This window comes from Leptodactylus fuscus, chromosome 4 (genome assembly GCF_031893055.1).
Source record: "Leptodactylus fuscus isolate aLepFus1 chromosome 4, aLepFus1.hap2, whole genome shotgun sequence".
Taxonomy (NCBI): domain Eukaryota; kingdom Metazoa; phylum Chordata; class Amphibia; order Anura; family Leptodactylidae; genus Leptodactylus; species Leptodactylus fuscus.
The window spans coordinates 63,202,079-63,222,087 of NC_134268.1; the positions used below are offsets into that span (position 1 = coordinate 63,202,079).

At 38.7% G+C, this 20,009-nt stretch overlaps 1 protein-coding gene across 1 annotated transcript in view; it reads left to right on the top strand.

Annotated features, from left to right (window-relative positions):
- Positions 1-20,009, top strand: part of CCDC178 (coiled-coil domain containing 178) — a 217,979-nt gene that overhangs the window by 123,242 nt on the left and 74,728 nt on the right. Inside the window, exon 17 of the mRNA XM_075270518.1 lies at positions 5,449-5,598. Within this exon, the coding sequence (XP_075126619.1) occupies positions 5,449-5,598 (150 nt within the window). The remainder of the gene's footprint in view (positions 1-5,448; positions 5,599-20,009) is intronic.

Genomic DNA, 20,009 nt, shown 5'->3' on the forward strand with positions numbered 1-20,009 from the left:
ATGGGGGTTGCATTTTTACTGCAGCTGGAGAGCGGAAGGTTCCCTACCCCTGCTATAGATCACAGAGTAAGATAACCTGGAGGAGATTACCAGCAGGATGCATTTATATGGGAGTAGTATGTAAGCCATAATCACCAAGCAGATTTGTAGTAATGTGCACATTATATCCCTGACGTGATATAATGATCATCCTGAAGGCAGCATTCTATAAGGAGAGAATATTGATCTATATTGGTCTATGTAGTATAAGAAAATTTAGGAAGTTCTAGAAAATGTGCCTTCTAAATCCAAATGATTTTCTTTCTTTTTTTTAAATGTAGATTGTGAGCCCACATTCAGCTCACAATGTACATTTTTCCCTATCAGTATGTCTTTTTGAAATGTGGGATGGAAATCCATGCAAACACGGGGAGAACATACAAACTCCTTGCAGATGGTTTTTTGCCCTTGGTGGGATTTGAACACCAGGACTCCAGCGCTGCAAGGCTGCAGTGCTAACCACTGAGTCACCGTGTGGCCCCCCCAAATGATTTTCTAACAAGTCTTAGATTCATATGAGAAGCTCACAGGGGTGAAAACTCTGGTCTTGACATGAAACTGATAGTTAAATAATGTACTTTTACAAATATAAACCTCTTATACAGGGGATAACTAGAGTCTTATGGGTCTCCATACTCCCAGTAACAAGTTGTCCATATACAGTACAATGTAAGGGGCATAACTAGAAAAGGCTGGACCCCTATAGCAAAACTTTTGAATAGGCCCCCCTTAAACATGAACATTTACCAGCTCCATTACAGCTTAATGACGGAGGTTTATGTCTAATTGCATTAAAAAAAAGTTTAGGCTGCCATCCTGACAGGTTTAGGGAAGGTGTAACGTTACAGAAAACCTTTCACGATCTCCAACAGGTCCAGTTCTTTGCATCCTTTAATAGACACTGCTCCACTGATTCTAGCACAGTTGATATTTCTCTAGCCCCCACAGTTCCTCAGCAATCAATGCCATTAGTTTTGGTGCCTGATATGCTATTTAGTCTCTGTACTGTCAGGCGGGCAGTGTCAGGCAGGAGCAGACAAGGGGTGGGATTCTGAGCTCTGACACTGGCTGCCTCTGATTGGAGCTCTGAATCACCCCCTGCCTGACACTGCCCTTCTGACATTACAAAGCAAAAATAGCACATCAGGCACCAAAACTGGGCTTGCTTTTCAGAAATGGTGAGAGCTAGTAATCTAACTGTGCTGGAATCAGTATAGTAGTGCCTACTCACAGATGCTAAGAACTAGATAAAAACTAGAACTGATGGAGGTGAAAGTCCCTCTTTAAGCACTAATATGTTAACTTTTTTTAAAATCACTCATTTAATCGGTATTCCTATTTGGCACATTCATTGTATATTCACCTTATCTCTCCATTTACTTTTGTGGGATTTCTAAGAAAAGTCACGCAGGGAGGCTCGGGTATTCTCAGATTTCTCATAAAAGTAAATGGAGAGAGCTGCACTTGAGTATCTTTGTCTCTGCTCACTACAGCCATGACATGTGGGTCAGGTCATTCTCATTTTCAAGATGTGGGTCCTTGTTGTGGACATGCCATATATACCCCAGATGGGAATACCCCTTTAAGTAATCTTAGCCTTTAAAGTGACACTTTAAAAATGTGATGGGTTAAACAGTAGTGCAGGTAAAAAATGGATAACTGGGTGTTTACATGTCATATCTTAAATGACCATTTCAGTCCTATTGTTAGAACAAACTAGCCTTATTGATCATCCTATCTGTATGCAGAGTAATAAATAGAGAATGTGACTTCTGGACCACACAGAATGCAGAGTGGGATTCAGCTAATCACATGTGTGGGTCACATGGTCTAATGGTCCGATTATCCATTCCCTATGAGATTTTTTTCACATTGACTGTTCAAAGTGTATTCAGAGGTATGGGTGCCCCATACCAGAGTTTTATATCCAACTTTATAAACACACACACACAGAATTCTAAGGAACAGGGCATCCAAATCATTGTCACTGTGTCTAGCCTTAGAAAGTTGAGATGGACACTTAGTAAAGGATGTTTCGGAGCGTAACATAACATTGGGGACCTACTGCTGCATAGAAGCTCGTATGGGCAGCATTTCCCATCTGGGCAAGGTTTGTCTAAAAATGTGTAATATGGGTGAATTATTGGAGAGCACAGATAATACGAGCACAGTTATAATTTCATTGGGGTAGTTAGCTTTACATTTTAGGTTGTCTCATTGTTTTATTCTATATCTCTAAATGTTGCAAGCGCTCTGAAATAAGAAGATAAATCCCACGTATTGACTGTCATACTTATTGGGTCCACGGCTTTTTAAAAGGCTTTTGTTTGCTATAGCTCGGTCTTGAGCTTGGTAAAATGACTTGAGTAACCAAGTGGATCGGTGTAGCTTACTAATGAATCATGTGCAGCATTAAGTGTAACAAGAGGAATGAAAAGCAGATTGTTGGTAGTTCAGGCAGCATTGGAGTCTTATTATCTCATTATAGATCACACTCAGAGTCTCTGATTTAACTTTAGTTATGAAAATGAGTGTCTTCTTTATATGGACATCATGTTACTCTTTACCTGCTTCTTCAGATAACATAGAATATCATTACTAGCACTCAACTTGCCATACTGTATATAAGATTGCAGCTTTTTAAAATTGTATTCATATATATTTAAGTGTTAGGGAGCCTTCACAAGGAGTTTACGCTTCGCTCATTCTGAACGTAAACTCGTTCAGAATGAGCGGCGTAAAAACAGATCCCATTGATTTCTATGGGTGCCGGCATACGCGTGCTACCCATTGAAATCAATGGGCGGCTTTTTTACCCATTGCTTTCAATGTGATATGCACATATGCCTGCACCCATAGAAATCAATGGGATCTGTTTTTCTGCTGCTGATTCCGAACAAGTTTACGTTCAGAATGAGCGGAGCGTAAACTCCGTGCGAAAGCTCCCTTAGATGGTTAGTAGGGTAGAATGGGTGACGGGTAGAGGAGAGTAGGAAATCAAAGGATTTTTGACATGATGCTGTATGGGTATGGAAAACATGAATAAGATCAAGGCTTGTACTGTAGATCCACCAAATGGGAATATGTAGTCTGAACATAAATCATAGGCGCAAATATAAGCTAGAATGTGTCACCTTTTCATCATTTTTGTCAGAGCACTTGTCACCTTTATAAAAGGTAATATTAACATAAGTATGTTGTATGTAAATAAATAATTAATAAACAAGGAAAGGCGAAAGATCTTCTATAAGATAGTTTACAAAGGAACATCTTTGCGAAATATGTAGGTTTACCTGGCAATAGATATATTGTAGAGTAGTAATTTGCCTGTTTTGTAAAGTGCCTTTAAGTCTGAGTGTTTTGTAAGGAATGGTATATGGAAAGTCCAGTGCCCCATCCCTCATTGTTGATTGCTTATGGTCCAGAGGAGTCACTATTGATTCTTCATGCCTGAATGGAGGGTATTTGGTATAGAATTCCAAGGCTTCTTCTTCCTCCCAGTCAGTATTTCTCAATTGAAGATTAATTCCACAAACATTGTAAGTTTGTACAAGAGGAAGATATATATATATATATATATATATATATATATATATATATATATATAATTTTTTAATTACTAAAAATTCAATGGGGTAATAATTGGGTATCTTAATATAAAAAAAGGACTGTATTGAAAAAAATCAAAAAAGCTTTGTGTGTTGGACTTTGGAGGAGATTTACTAAAATAAATGTTTTTAGTATTCTGTCTCAGTTTGCATTGAATAACTGGTTTACATGCTTTGCACCATTTTGATTATGTACTTTAGATCATTTGGAACCTCTTTTGACAATGGTGTCTTAGGCTATGTTCACATTTGCACCATAGTCTCTGAAATCAGCAGACAAAAAATTCTGCATGCACAACTTTTTTGCTTGGTGTTTTTAGTTTTAAAATGATGGACAACTGATGGACCTCATTATAGTCTATTGGGTCCTTTGAGCTCCATATGTAACCACTGATAGACCAGAACAATGGTGAGTCGAGGCTAATGTGAACTTATTAGCTAGAAAAATACTCCAATGTCCCTGAATTGGCACACAGTCAGTGGTGTAAAGTTAGACAAATGTGTTGAAATTTTGCAGTTTCCCTAAATTTTTTCCAAGGGAAGACATGAGATCTCAGCAGGCATACAACTCATAATTATTTTGCGGATTCTGTCACAGAGAGCAATGGCAATAAAGCATTTTTTTTACAGTGTCAGATTTGCCATTGCCCATTTCTATTACTTTATATTCCTGAACTGTGATATTTAATTCTCCACAGAGTGTCTTACATTGTTAGCTCAAATTTTTTTTAAGGGTTATAATGTTATTTTTGTGTGCATGAAATACATACAAAGTGTCATTATGACTAAAGAAAATCTGACTGACACACTGTGTTGTTGTCTTTACTGAAAGATCTCCTTTAGTTAAGGTTTTTTTTTTTGTTATCCAACACATACAAAGTGACTTTTAATCTAATACTCACTTACCAGATCACCCAATATTTTCCTATTTTTCTTTAAATAGTATTTTGTAAAATAAACAAAAAACATACACAAAGGGTTGCCAATCACTATTATATAAGCAGTGTGAAGTAAAATGGTAGAAAACAGGGCAGAGGACAGGCAACAAGAGGGGAGGGAACACTAGCAAGTTCTAACAATAAGAATATGGGTGCAAGCAGCAACACTACTTCTGGTTTTGGTGGCACTGCCAGTAGTCACAGGATTGTTGTACTTCTGAGAATGAAGATGACATTTTGATTACTTAACTTGTTCATCTCAGTCAAGGGGAATATTATATCCAAGAGTTTTGTTACTTTCTGTGTGTTCCTCCTCCTATAATATTGTAACATGTAATTTACAGCAGGACCTTTCTGGACTGTCAACCATGTCTAATTCATCTTCCTCACTGACATAGATCCCTAGTAGTACTGTGAAATCTGCGGAAAAAGATGCAAGTAGACAAGGCAGATGTAGAAGAGGAAGACATGACTGTTGGTGGGGTGTGGTACTGGTAGTCGTTCAGGTAGGAGCACTGGGGGAAATCTGGATGTGGAAGTTAGGAGGTATTGCAAGAATCCTATGTCTATGATGAGTCAGAAAAAAAAAGGGAAATATGATGACATTTCCAATGATGATTCTTTTGTGGATAAAGTAGGGTCAAGGTGACATCAGAGAAATAAGGTGGTCAATGGTGATAGTAATGATTCCAGCTAATCCAAAAAACCTGCCCAGGGAACCCGAGACAATATATCTTCAAAGGTTTACCCATCTCTATTAAAAACATGGCTTCTTTTCTATTTTTAGAATTGCTGATATATATATATATACCCCTTACTTTATTTAAATTCTCTATAGTAAATATTCTATTATTTTTCTACAGGAAGCCTTGGAGACAGCAGTTAAGGAAAATGTTTCATTAGCCAAAGAATATAAGATGCTGCAGACCAGCTATTTGGATGAGAAAGACAAGCTAATGGTCAGCTATGAGAGCAGGATAAAAATGGAGGCGACACTGAGAGATTATTTACAGGTAATTTTAGAGGCAACACTTTCTGTAACGTATGTATATTTATTATGGAGTTACAATTAAGACTTTTTTATAATATGTATTGTTGACTTATGCCATGTTACAGTCTGCTTTTATATATCACCCATGTTCTTCATAGTTATAGTTATAGTTCATAAAGTTGAAAAAAACATCAAGTTCAATGTAGAGTGTTATGTTGTAAATCAAGAGGAAGGCAGAAACTGTAATGAGGCAGGCACCCATTACCTCATATTAGGGGAAAATACCTTGCTTATGCCAAACATGGAAACCAGAATGAATCCCTGGATCAGCCACTCATGTAAGGGAATTGCAATAGGAGCAATTCCCCAGTAGCTGCTGGAAACCCTGGGAAGGAGCACAAGAGACAGTGAGCCCTAAGCTGAAGCCTCCCACTGTCCCTTCCTGCTTGCCTAGTCCTATCCTATGTAATAGGCGGCAACTTGGAGACGATCCCTTCCTATATACATGAGACACAACACACAGACAAGATGAACAACAACAAAGGGAAGCCAGTTAGCCAGGGTTTGGTAACAGTCGAGTAATTCAGTGTCAAAATCGATATCCAAAAGAGTAGTCAATAGGGAAAGCCAGAGGTCAAGAATCAGAATACATGAATAAACAGCAAGAGAAAAAGCCAGCACGCACAAAGCAACAGCAAGCAACAATGTGAATGCGAACCAAGAATAAATAGGGAGGAAGAACCCGCCCTGAACCTGATAGGAAGGCAGGCTGTCAATCACAGGGCAAAACAAAACTTAACTCTTAGAGGATCAGAGGGAGTTATCAAACTGCACACTCCTCCTGCGCTACAGCATGCGAGCAGAGGGTGGCGCAGAGACCAGAACAGGCAGAGATGTTACAACTCATTTCCAAAAATCTAGTATAGAATTTTTAATTACCGTTAGATTAATTATTACCCCTGTATAAGTGTGTAGTCCTTTTTATGGTATCTGCCTTTACTACTCCCCTGAGTATCGCATTTCATACTTTGACTACTTTGACTGTAAAAAACAATTACCTGTATCGATGTCTAGACCCCATTTCCTCCACCTATAAAGAATGTCCCCAGTCTTTTGTGCACTTCTTGTAACAAATACATTGTGTGCTTATATTTTAAGCTCACTTTTTCTAGCCTCTCAATGTGAGAAAGACCTTCCATCCCAGGTCATTATCTAGTTGGCGTCCTTTGAACCCCCTCTAGCTCTCTTATATCCTTTATAGAAAGTGGAGCCCAAAATTGAATACTATATTTGAGATGAGATCTTACAAGGGGTAATATTACATTGGAATATTATGTTAATCTCAATTTTTATAGGCCCTAAAATCTTAATTTGCTTTTGCAGTCCTGAAGCAGGAAAAGTTCTGTAGATAAAATACATTTTCTGAGCGAAAGCATGCTCAATGGATGGTCAACATGAATTTGCCTTTTCTTCTTTAGTTGTAAAGAGTTGTTAATGTAAAATGTTTAAATTCTAATTTAACCCTTAAGTACTATCATGGTTTGTATCATAATGATATGTCTATGGTAGTGGTGTATGATAGACACCATGATAGTACTTAAGGGTTAAGCATTAAAGAAATATTAGGACTTGGCGGGAAAAATGTTCCATATAGCGTCCTGAATTACCAGACTGAAGGCTGGGCTGAACTGGCACGTTGAGTTCAGTTCAGCCAAACCGTGTATGTTAAATAGGGCTGATACATGGACCATTTCTCCCCACCCAAAAACAGTTGTGTGAAACGGCCCTAAGGATGGAGAACTGTGAGGAGGGCAGCTAAAAATAAAACGTTAAAGTACTGGAGGGCAAGGGTCTGCGCTCACTGGTAGGTCTTGAATAATAGCAGGAAAAGTAGATGTAGTGGTAGAAGGTAGGTTCTTTTTATTGTAAAAACAATTAAAGGCACAACGCGTTTCGGACCACCACGGGTCCTTTCTCAAGTGCAGGTTAAGCTGAGTCAGCCGGGCTGGATGCATGAAACGTTAACACCAACAATTCTGTATCAAAAAACTACAAGAAATTACAGTATAATAATTCTAGTGTAATGTGATAACTCTAGTGCATGAGTGCTGTCTTCTGAATCTTTGTTCAGGGTTTATATTTGGTCTTATGAAATTCTAGATAATCATACATTTTTGCACTGGAAATGTGATGAAATGTCAGGATATTTTAACCCCTTCCCGACATGCGCCGTAATAGTACGGCTCGTGTCGGGTCTGTAACTATGGCGACCGCCCGGGAGCCGGGCGGCCGCCATAGCCACCGGGTGTCTACTGCTTTAAGCAGTAGACAACCGGCTCTAATGCCTCCGATCGGTCCCCGGACCGATCGGAGGCATTAACCCCTCCGGCGCTGCTGTCAAAGGCGCCGGAGGCGCCATTTTGGCAGGGATCGCCGGCTCCTGGAGCATGCTCCAGGGCCGACGTCATGTTGCCATGACAGCCGAGAGCCTTGTTAAAGGCTCCCAGCCGGTCTGCAAATTCTCTCTTTTGCAGGCTGGTCTATGCAGCATGCAAAAGAGATGATGATTTTTTGCAATGCATTAGCATTGTAATGCATTGCATTAGTGATCAGACCCCCTGGGGTTCAACACCCCTAGGGGGTCTAATAAATGCAGAAAAAAAAATAAAAAAAAAAGTAAAAAAAAAAATATAAAAAAATATAAAAAGTATTAAAAGTTCAAATCACCCCCCTTTCCCTAGAACAAATATAAAAGTAGTTAAAAACTGTGAAACACATACATGTTAGGTATCCCCGCGTCCGAAATCGCCCGCTCTACAAATCTATAAAAATATTTTTCCTGTTTAGTAAACGCCGTAGCAGGAAAAATAGTCAAAAGTGCCAAACCGCCGTTTTTTCACTGTTTTGATTCTGATAAAAATTTGAATAAAAAGTGATCAAAGCTATAACATTTCCCGAAAATGGTAGAACTAAAAAGTACACCCGGCCCCGCAAAAAAAGACGCCCTATGCATCCCCGTACACCTATGTATAAAAAAGTTACGGCCGTCGGAATATGGCGACTTTTAGAAAAAAAAATTTTTAACACCGTTTTGGAATTTTTTTTAGGGGTCAAAATGTAAATAAAACCATATAAATTTGGTATCCCTGGAACCGTACTGAAACACAGAATATAGGGGACATGTCATTTTGGCTGCACAGTGAACGCCGTAAAACCAAAGCCCGTAAGAAAGTCGCAGAAATGCATTTTTTCTTCAAATCCACCCCATTCAGAATTTTTTTCCTGCTTCCCAGTACATTATATAGAATAATTAATGGTAGCATCATGAAGAAAAAATTGTCCCGCAAAAATTAAGACCTCATATGGCTCTGGGAGCGGAGAAATAAAAAAGTTATGGGGTTTAGAAGGAGGGGAGTCAAAAACGAAAAACAAAAATCAAAAAATGCCATCGGTGGGAAGGGGTTAAATGGTTTAAAAAATAATTTTTAACTTATTTTTGTTTCAACATTTTGGTATGGCGTGATTTTTCATAAGGCTATGGTCTCAGAATTTATTATTTTATTTTACTGTTATGAAAAAGTGAGAAATCATCATTTATATATATTGGACAGAATGTCTTCAAAAAGTCCTCAACCATATTTCCAAAGGTATTATCTATGCATGCCCAGATTTAACAACTGGTCATACATCAGTTACATATCTGAACCACAAAAAATGTTTTGTAACTTTTTTTTTTTTTAATAATGAGATAAAAAAGTCACATAAAGATATCAAATGTAAAGACACTGCTATGGAGCACAGACGCACTGAATATTGGATTATTTACGTCACTTGGGCTTCTCCTTTGATTCTGTATAACATGATCACTGAGCCATCCTTCGACCTACCATCTCACTGGCATAGGACAGTTCAATTACTTTCTTGCATATTTAAAACTATGGTTTGGTGTTTTTAAAAATGTTCATTTGTAAGTTTTTTTTTATACAGATTACTAATAAGAGTAAGGCCTGGTTCACATCTGCATTTCATATTCTGTTCGGGGTGTCTGCATGTCGCCCCCCGGACGGAATACCCGAATGCATTAAAAAGCTGTGAGTAGTGAAAGCACACGGATCCAATAGACTGTAATGGGGTCCGTGTGTTTTCCACACGAGTCATGCAGAGAGAGAAGTACTTCAAGAACTACTTTTATCTCCGCGTGAATTATGCAGACACCGCACGGAAAACACACGGACTCCCTTATAGTCTATGGGGTCCATGTGGTTTCATTGCGCACCGCTTTTTAATGCGTTGGAAGTCCGTTCAGGGGGTCCCCAAGCGGACTTCCCGAATGAAATACCAAACGCAGATGTGAACCGGGGCTAATAAAATAGTTCCCATCCATTGCACTACTATATGCAGAATCAGAAATATATCAGCTTTATCATAATTGTGTCTTTTTTGACACAACAGTATTTAACATTGCAGGAGCAGAGATTGTGGTCACATTTTAGCTTAGATTTGTCCTTTGACCTTTTTAAAGTTATGGACCTTGAAAAATCAACACAATGGGAAAAAAGTGCTATATTTAGGTGCAAATATGTGATTGTTGGTGTTATACAACATTTGTTAATAGTTGTGTACTATTAATTGGCATATTACCCGCCTAAAAACTCTGTAGCAGAGATATCATGCCCCTTTTCAACAGGACTCCGGTGATGTCACTGCATGGAAGCATAGGACTTTTAGTGCTGTGATAAGAATGGGTTAATTTTTTCTTTTTTAATTTATTTGCTTTTTTCTTGGAAAAATAAACCCTTATAAAACGTGACAGATTTCAAAAACACACAAGTATAAAATACGAGCTAGGAAGAAGTTTTTATCAAGTATGCTGGAGCGGCCTTTTCATTCTAATATGAAACTATAGTAAGGATCATTGCACTAATGCAGGAGGATTTGTGATAATGTTGCAGAAATTTTTACTGTCAAAACGGAACTGCAGTGTAATGACTTTTGTTATCATGGCTTCTAATAACTATTCAGCATAAATTGACCCCACATATGTTAAATTGAAATAATATGTCAGGCACATAATAAGATAAAGGAGGCATTGAGGATGCTGGAGGAATTTTGTATTATTTTGGCTGGAATAATTTGTTTCAGATATACATTTTTATAGAATTTACTACTGCATATGCAACAAAACTTTTCCAATGATAGAAAGCACATATTGATACAAGTAATCATTTTCTTGTATGTGCTGATAATATACTTTTCTTATAGGGGTCTAAATATGTATACTTCAGACAGAATACTGTATCTATCTATTAGCAATTATGTGACTACAATATCCAGTCACTGCCAACAGTGAAACACCATTCATACAGTCATTCTCTATTTCCTAACTATAACAAATACACAGTCCAGTCATATTAATGTGACCACCGCCTACTTTTGACATCAACGTTAAAGAACCAATCTCAGAAAGCAGGTGTCAGCGGCCATCTGGGTGCACTCATCATTGTGGAAGGCACAATGGATCAACACAAGTATGCATCTATCCTTGCAGACCATGTTCACCCCTACGTGTGAATTGTTTTTCCTCAGGATGATGGCATCTACCAGCAGGACAATGCGACATGTCATAAAGCTCGCAGTGTATGTGCGTGGTTCGAGGAGCACCAGGGTGAGCTTACCGTTCTCCCTTGGCCAGCAAATTCCCCGGACTTGAACCTAATCGAGAATCTGTGGGACCACCTCGATCGGGTTGTTCGCGCCATGGCTCAATATCCCGATGAACATCATCACAACATCCCCTCTCTATCTGCACGTCTAACAGTGGTCCGCTCTGCCAAAGGTGGTTACTCTGGATTTTGAGAGTTGGTCACATTAATGTGACTGGACTGTGTATGTGTATGTTGTCTAATGTAAGACATCACTTTATTGTATTTTAGTTTTATCTCTCCCAGCTTGTACTGTACATGTGGGTGATAATCTGTGTAGGGTAAAAAAGTTAAAGGGGTTTTGCCCCTATGGATATGTATCCAATTTTTGGGGGCCCGATCAAATTACAGTCTTGGCAGCCTCATAAAAGTAAATGGAGCACTGGTCATGCATGTGCATTGGCACTCCATTCACAAGGCCATAGGGGGACTTTTGGTCCCAGTCTTTTGATTACTGGGGAACCTGACGATTGGATCTCCAGAGTTCGGACACTTATCCTATGTCCTGTAGATAGGGGATTAATGTCTGTAATGGGACAACCCCTTTAAACCCCTCTTCTCAAAGTAACATGACATCCTGATAAGTTATCAAGTTATCAAGAAAGCAGCCTTTCATGGTTTTTGTTAGTATATTGTGATATAGTTTTGAATTGCTTTCATAAGAAATCTAAATAGTTAACTAAACTAGAGATCACTTAAGTCTGGTCACATTCATTGCCAGATGGAAATTTTAATATGACTTTTTAAAATACCTTATATAAGCACTTTCAGTAAAATTCACTGGTAAAGAGGCCCCTTGAAAAATAAATGGATAAGTGCCCTGTTAAAGGGAGTCTACCACCTCTCCCAAGTATATCCAACTGTCACAACTGTGTTAGGGTACGTTCACACGGCGAAAAAAGAAGAGGAATTCCTCTTCATTTTCTGCTGCCAGCATTTTGTATTGTAGTCAATTGGCACTCCGTCGCGGCATCCCACTCTACATTAGACCCGGACGAATAAGCCTAATCAGGAGGGAGTCTCCAGCCACAGACCCCGCGACTGAATCCACAGCAAGATGAAGCAGGAGGTTTCTTTTTTAAGTGTCCTGCAGCAATCTCTACCTCCCATTAAAAACAACGGGAGGCAGATTCCAGGAGGAATTTGCTCCGAATTTGGGGGCGAAATCCTCCCCCAAAGCCATGGAAAAATCCTCTGTGTGAACACAGGGCACCCCTGTACAGACCACATTACAGTGATAAACAAAATTAATTTGTTATGTAGGTCACATTTGTAGATTTGGCCTTCGGCCCTAAGAGCACTGCTCTTGCCACTAAGATCCCTACCATCTCTCATCTGCACCACCCCATATAGTGGGACCCAGCAGTTGGAAATCAGTTTTGTGTCTTCTCATGATATCCAGACTCTTAGTGCATTATCTGGACTGCATCTTTACATATTCAGGTTTCCCCTATATTGACCAATCTTACAAGAATCATTAGAGTGTGATAACAAGGAAGTGTTAACAAAGCAGTAAACTATACTTACCCTGAATGAGTATCGCAAAGCACAATTACTGTGTGTTGAAGCATAAACAATAAGAACTATAATATGTGCAACATAGGATCCTAATTAGTCTATCACGCAGAAGAATGCAGAAATCTAGAGATGATATTAATCTGTTAAAGAGACAGAGCTCCTCCTCTAGACTCCAAGCTCTCATGTATTTCAAATCACTAGTGGGTGACAGATTTGTTTTCCTTACCACCCTGCCAAATCCGTGACTTATTTAGGAAAGTGTTATGTAGCATTGCAGAAATGTATCTAGTCAATAATACATGTATTCCACTTTTTGGCAAAAACATCAGGCATAATGAGTTGATACATATTTTGCAACCTTGTAACAGTAATGCTTTGACCATATTTTTTAGAAGAAAACAAAAGCTTTACAGCTGACAAAATATATGGTTAAAAGGGCGACAAAATGTAATTTTCTTATTACAGGGAACCTGTCAGGTGGTTTTTCCACCATAAATTGGGGCCACCATGTGCGAGATGAAGTCATTCCTTTCACTCTGTAATCTTTCTGTTGCAGCAAATGGAAATTATAAACATTTGAAAATGTAAAAAGTCATATGTAAAATAACGAGAAGAAGGAAGATATGCTGAGCGGCACATCGTGTGATACAATAATACAAGGGAGATATACTAGTATAACCAAAAAAATGGCCTCTCGCCTTTGGTTGTTGTGAGGTAGTCACAACAACTAATAGCGCTTGAACTCAAAACCCATTTTATACGTGGCATTGGAACTATCCCATGTCACAAGGAAGCATCAGGAAATGGAGTTCCTCCAGAGGTTCTACCCTAGCTTTCTCCATATGTAATATAACATAAGTATCAGTGGTCACATGGGCAGGGAGCAGCTACGACCTAGTCCTGCTGACCACTTGTTTATCACATGTACTGGGTACGATTGACATCTCCTTTGTGTCATCAGGGAGTGATGGAACTGTGAGGGAGATTTCACTATCAAAATTCCTCACTAGTTCACCACAATGATACTTCAGCCTAGTCATGGTACCAGTGATTAGAATATTAGAACACGTTCCTTACCACCCAGTAATTTTTTACCCCCATCCCTCCTGACAGTACTTGTCCATAGACTAGTACTGGGGGGGTGTTCCTCACCGCTCAGCGTCATCACTGGGCAGTGAAGAACATGCCTCACAGTATAGCGCTACCCACAGTACTGTCAGGAAGACGTTCCCAGTTAGACTGTCAGGAACACCCTTCTGACAGTGAAGAGCTATCGGTAACGGCAGCAATTCCTCTTCCACCGTGGCATATAACAGGAAAGCCGACAGTGTGCTGAATTCAGCACACTGTTGGCTTTCTAGCGGTATATAAAACCGCATGTGCCCGAGGACATGAAGGTCCTCTTTAAATAACCTAGTAAATGTATTTACTGGATCATTACAATTAACTTGATACCAAATGTATAGAATATTTCAAGTTTTACTACTTTTGCAAGTTAAAACAAGTTATGTTTTGTTTTTTTGCATTGCCACTTTTCAAGGCTCCTACCTTAAAGGGTACCTGAGTTTTCATGAAAGTTGAAGTATGTGTAAGGCCTTGTTGAGCAGTAAAGCCTTCACACATGGATCAGTCTGCTCCACCCACTATCCATTACTGATACTGGCAGAATAGTAACTGTACAATAGCAAACACATATCTGAGAAAAGTCCAAGATATCAGAATATAGAGGATCCAGTAACACTGAACTGTAATATATGGGAAATATATGCAAGCATGGCACAGGAAAAGAGCAATCTATGAACAAAGTAAATCTGTCGATGTCTGTGAATAATATCCTATCTGTAATTACACAAGCAGCCAAAGTAGATACAAGTGCATAAATGACTTTTCTTACATTGTAAATTATGAGATTGGCAGAATCATAAGTCATTTGCACAGAGCAATAATTTGCAGATATGTGTGAGGAGAATGAATCTCTCCCCTCTCCATTTACTGTGTAAAGAGAGAAAAGAACCTCATAACTTCATATATATTTCATATTCCTTTTCTGGCCATTCTTGGTTTTGGCTCAAAAAATGCAGCAAAATTGGCAGAAAAAAAATGTTTTGTTTCTGCAATATGGCCGGACAGGTTTTACGTAGTGAAAATGCTGTGTACTGCGTTTTACAGTACCCGCAAAGTGGATGGGATTCTGGTTCAGGTTCTTACAGACACAGCAATACCCACTATGAGTGTATGTGTGATATATTTTTATTCTTTATCAAATTAGAAATATTTTGGGATGGGGGATTATTGTGGTGTTATGTCTTAATTTATGTTTTTTAAACTTTATTTATTTATTTTTTATACAATTATTTTGTCCCTCTAGGGGACTTTAACTTTTGATTGCTTTTATAATAAATTGCAATGCATTATTCGATGTAAAGGCATCAGACCCCTGCAATCTTGTCATCGGGGATTCCAATGCCTCCAGGAGGAAGCCAGTCCCAACAAAACTTTCTCAATCGCTTTCGACTGCTGCTTCTAAGGGGTTAAAGGTGGTCTGTTAATCTCTGCCTTGCTATGAGTACTACAGACACCGCATTATTCCACCGCAACTGAAGTCGAAAGTCAATTGCAGCAGAATAAGACCCATTAGTGACCAGCCTTCAAACTCTATACATTGGTCATTAATGGGTTAATGAACGCTACATTTCTATTTAAAAATAAGTGATCTGTAAGGTACACAATTTATTGCCCAATGAATTTGTATAATGTATGTACATTTACTATATATATATCACATAAAGTTATACATGAGCAATACTATCTTCCATGTTGTCATGTATAGGGTTCCCTCTAGTAATCTGCTTACAAAAGACCCTAATAACGTGCTCAATAGCTACAAAGGAATAGTGCAAACTGTAGATCCAGCTTTCTTTCTTTCCCTGCCTACATATGTATTTTACTATTTCTCTGCCGATGTTAAATGGTATTAAACCTAATCCTTTAGGGATCATTTAGAAACCCGACACACTTGTCACCTATTTTTGTCTTTCTCGATGATAAGAATTGCTTCTAGCTGAGGCTGAATTGCAATCTTCCCCAACACCCCCTTTGTTTACTAATGTTCTACTTTTCTTTCCTTCCAATATTATGTCTTGTTTCTCTAGTTATAGCATAGATGAACCTACAGTTAGCTGGGAACATTTGCTATTAACTTCTTTTTCTATAAAAAAAAAAAAAAATTAAATTTGAGGATAATCCTACCTCCAGAGCTTATTCTGTTCCTGGTCATTGACTGTGACAGTGAAAAGGCTCATCTGAAAGCACTGAAGCATCCAATCTAAAAGCATAAAACATATTACATTTCATGAAAAAGCTAATTCAGATTGTTTAATTCTGGTAATATTGCCTCTGTCACCTTCAAAATCAAAATGTTCTTTCCTGTTATTATAAGGAAAACAACCAAATTGCTAGAAAACCCATTTGAATATACAGCTGCCTTATGTTGCATACTAATTTGATCGAAAAGCTTCTGCCTTCTCGGCAGAGACTGTACACTGTTGTATAGAAAATATTTTAGTATATTTTTTACCGTACCCCTGGATGTCTCATAGTATTATTACTGGGCAGTAAAGCAGCCGTCCTAGTTTATATTGTGCATACATGGCTTTAGGTCATCCATAAGCCTGGCGAGTCTGGTAGATTGCATTGGTAGTGTGTTATTTTAGGTGAGACATTCAAAACACCTGTAACTCTATATACAGCGGGATTTTATCACCTTTATGGGTATGTTCACATCTGCGGGTAGGTGTTTTTTTTTTGGTCAGCAACATGATGACTTACCCCATTATAGTCAATTTGTTCTTTTATGGTCTTCTTGTGTCTCACATACGACGGATCTATCTGTTTTGGGATTTCCGTTTTTATGTTCCTATAATGGAACAGAAGAATGGAAATCCCAGCGCAGATGTGAACATAGTCATACCCCAGAAATATGGTTATCAAAAACCTCTATTTTTGAATTGTTTAAGAAGTTTGTAAAAGTACAAATAGTTTTTCTTATTGCACAAGAGAACTAAGGGTCCATTTACACAGAGTTTTTCTCACTGAATTTGACGCTGAATCTGCGTCAGAATCCACGTGGAAAAAAAGCCTCCCATTGACTTCAATGGGTTCCATTTTTCCGCTAGCCAAAAAAGGAACCCATTAAAGTCATTGGGAGGCTTTTTTCCACTTGGATTCTGACTCGGATTCAGCGTCAGAATCAGCGTGAAAATGGACCTTTAAAATTGCCTAAGGGCGGGTTCACACATGCACTCTTCGTCTAGTTTGTGCGATCCAGCCGGTTTCCATCTTCTGCCACATGAAATTGGACAGGAGACAGAAACCCGGCGGTCAGTTTTCAAACCCTTTCACTTGAATGGGTTTACAAAGGTGACCACCCGTGTGCGTCTTCTTCCTGTCCGTGGGTAAACCATTTTTCTTAACTGGACACACAGCCCTGCATTTCTGACTTTGTGTCCGGTTAAAAAAATAAAAATGGTTTCCCTGCGGACGGGATGAAGACACATATGGGCAGTTACCTTTGCAAACCCATTCAACTGAATGGGTTTGAAAATTGATTGTCCAGTTTTGTGCGGCAGAAGACGGAAACCAGCCGGATTGCACAAACTGGACTATGAGCGCAGGTGTGAACCTGCGCTTAGTATCATCTCAAAAGTACCATAGTTATCAGTCATGTAGGTTATTTAATATGGTGCCCAATCAGGAGCTGAGTAGATGCCATGGCCATAGGACCTCTGCCTTTTTATACAGTAGGGACCTTGTGGCAGCGCCTTAGAGCAGAGATATTACAGTACTTTGACTTTTCCAATCTGAACGGCACCCACCAGGAATTTTACAATAGATTGTTGCATAAAAACAAACAAATGTCTGCGGTGGGAAAGGGTAAAGTGATTGTCAACCTTTGAGCACCATTTTGTTTTGTGTCAATTGGTATAAAATTCTGTGCTGATTAAATATTAATAATTTTTCTCTGCACCCCTGTCTAATGTCCATTAAGGTGACCACTAAGAGCGGAGAGTTGGCTAGTGATAACTGCAGAGAGTTTACCTTTTGGTTTCAACAGTACAGGGAGCTAAAAGGAGTCTTTTCAGTCCAGAAGGCCTCCCAAGCCAATAATAGTGCCAGATAGTGGTCTTTAAGAGGAGCAGAAACACAAAGCTACAACATGACCAACCAATATAATATTTTTTTTATAAATATGTAAATTAGCCTTAAAATGCATCAGAGAGAGGCTAAAATTTCAATATTTAACTAAAGGGAGCAATAACTCAGACAAAGGCTAAAAATGTCAATCAGTGTTACTGTGGGCTATAATACTATACAAAGTGATTTCAATCATGAGGATAATGGATGTGTTTTTTTTTTTTCATTCATGAGTTATATATATTTAACACTGAATCAGCTGTCCTATGAGAAAACATTAGTAACAATGCCCTTGAAGACTATTCATATAGTAGAATAGCAGAGGAAGATCATGTGCGTTGCTGCAGATGTCTCTAAATGTATATCCCTTTAATAACCATTGTCCCAATAATCTTAGTGGATGCCAAGTAATCCAAGGTACATTCCTCTAAACTGGAAATCAGGACCTGCTCACAGAGTCTGCCTATTCCAAGAGTCTTGGCATCTCCTATCTATCTATCTACAGTATCTATCTATCTATCTATCTATCTATCTATCTATCTATCTATCTATCTATCTATCTACAGTATCTATCTATCTACAGTATCTATCTATCTATCTATCTATCTATCTATCTACAGTATCTATCTACCTACAGTATCTATCTATCTATCTATCTATCTACAGTATCTATCTATCTATCTATCTATCTATCTATCTATCTATAGTATCTATCTATCTACAGTATCTATCTATCTATCTATCTATCTATCTATCTATCTATCTATCTATCTACAGTATCTATCTACCTACAGTATCTATCTATCTATCTATCTATCTATCTATCTATCTATCTATCTATCTATCTAGTTTTAAAAATAGACAATTGCAGCAGCACCAGCAAATCTTGGAATCATCCCATAAATTGAACAGCAGAAACCCCTCTCCAGGCAAAAGGGTTCCCAACAGAAAAAACAATCTGGTCTGCCAGCAACTTGTATGAATGCAAAATGTCATTTTATTGGAAAAAGCAGTACACCATGTATCGGTCCTCACAGGAACCTTTCTCAAGTGCAAAAAAACCCAAAGCTTACCTTAAGTCAAGCCTCTAACTCCACCTATACCCCCATTAACTCCACCTACAAAGATAAATATTTTACTCCTGTTTTCTGCCACCATCTGCAAAGAGGTGCAGGCCTCAGGCCTATGGCCAATCTGTTGGGGCCCAGCTCAGGTGGCACAATGATGTCATCACGTCACCTTCTCTCTCATAAGCTACAGGCAAAGTGGTCTGTAGTGCATGAGGGAGAACAGCGGGGCAGGGAGCGATAGACTCCCTTGGCCCATTACAATGCCAATACAATTGATTTTGAAGATGAGGGACATTCAGGACACTTCAAAAGACCCAGGGCTTGAGCCCAAGATCTTTTGTCCTAGTGATGCCTCTGCTCAGGAACATCAGTAACATGTACTTGTGGCAGTCTAGTGGCAACAAACCTACTGGTAGATTGTATCCACAGTATTGCTTCTATATTACGATGGCTGTGCTGGACCTCCTGTGGTTCTACTGAGCTAAACTTAGAATATATAGAACTTAGAATATAGAACACTACTGACTTCTAAAAACAGCTGTACTGTAAGTTTTCGTTTGTGGCATGCCAGAATATCAGAAGAGAATGGATTATTATGAAAGTCAAGAGTCAAACAGTGATTGGGTTCATCTTACAGACTAACTTAAAAGTGTCAGAACTGGATATCTCTGATGTGTCAGGGAAATGTGAGGATGGAATGAAGCCCAAATTTGAAAAACTGATTCTTTCTTGCCTTCTTGAAAGTAAACACTTGAGCCATGAGGGACTCGATATTTAATGGTCCTGGGCATTTTGTAGGAAGTGTTATGTCACTCCAAAGTGAAAAAGTGCTGAGTAAATTAAAATGTGGCAGCACAAGGTAACTAATGTAATAAATGGACTGTCAAATTAAATGTATGTGGAGGGAAGTATATGGATCTCTGGATGCTGTAAACAGGACTGATTGGATA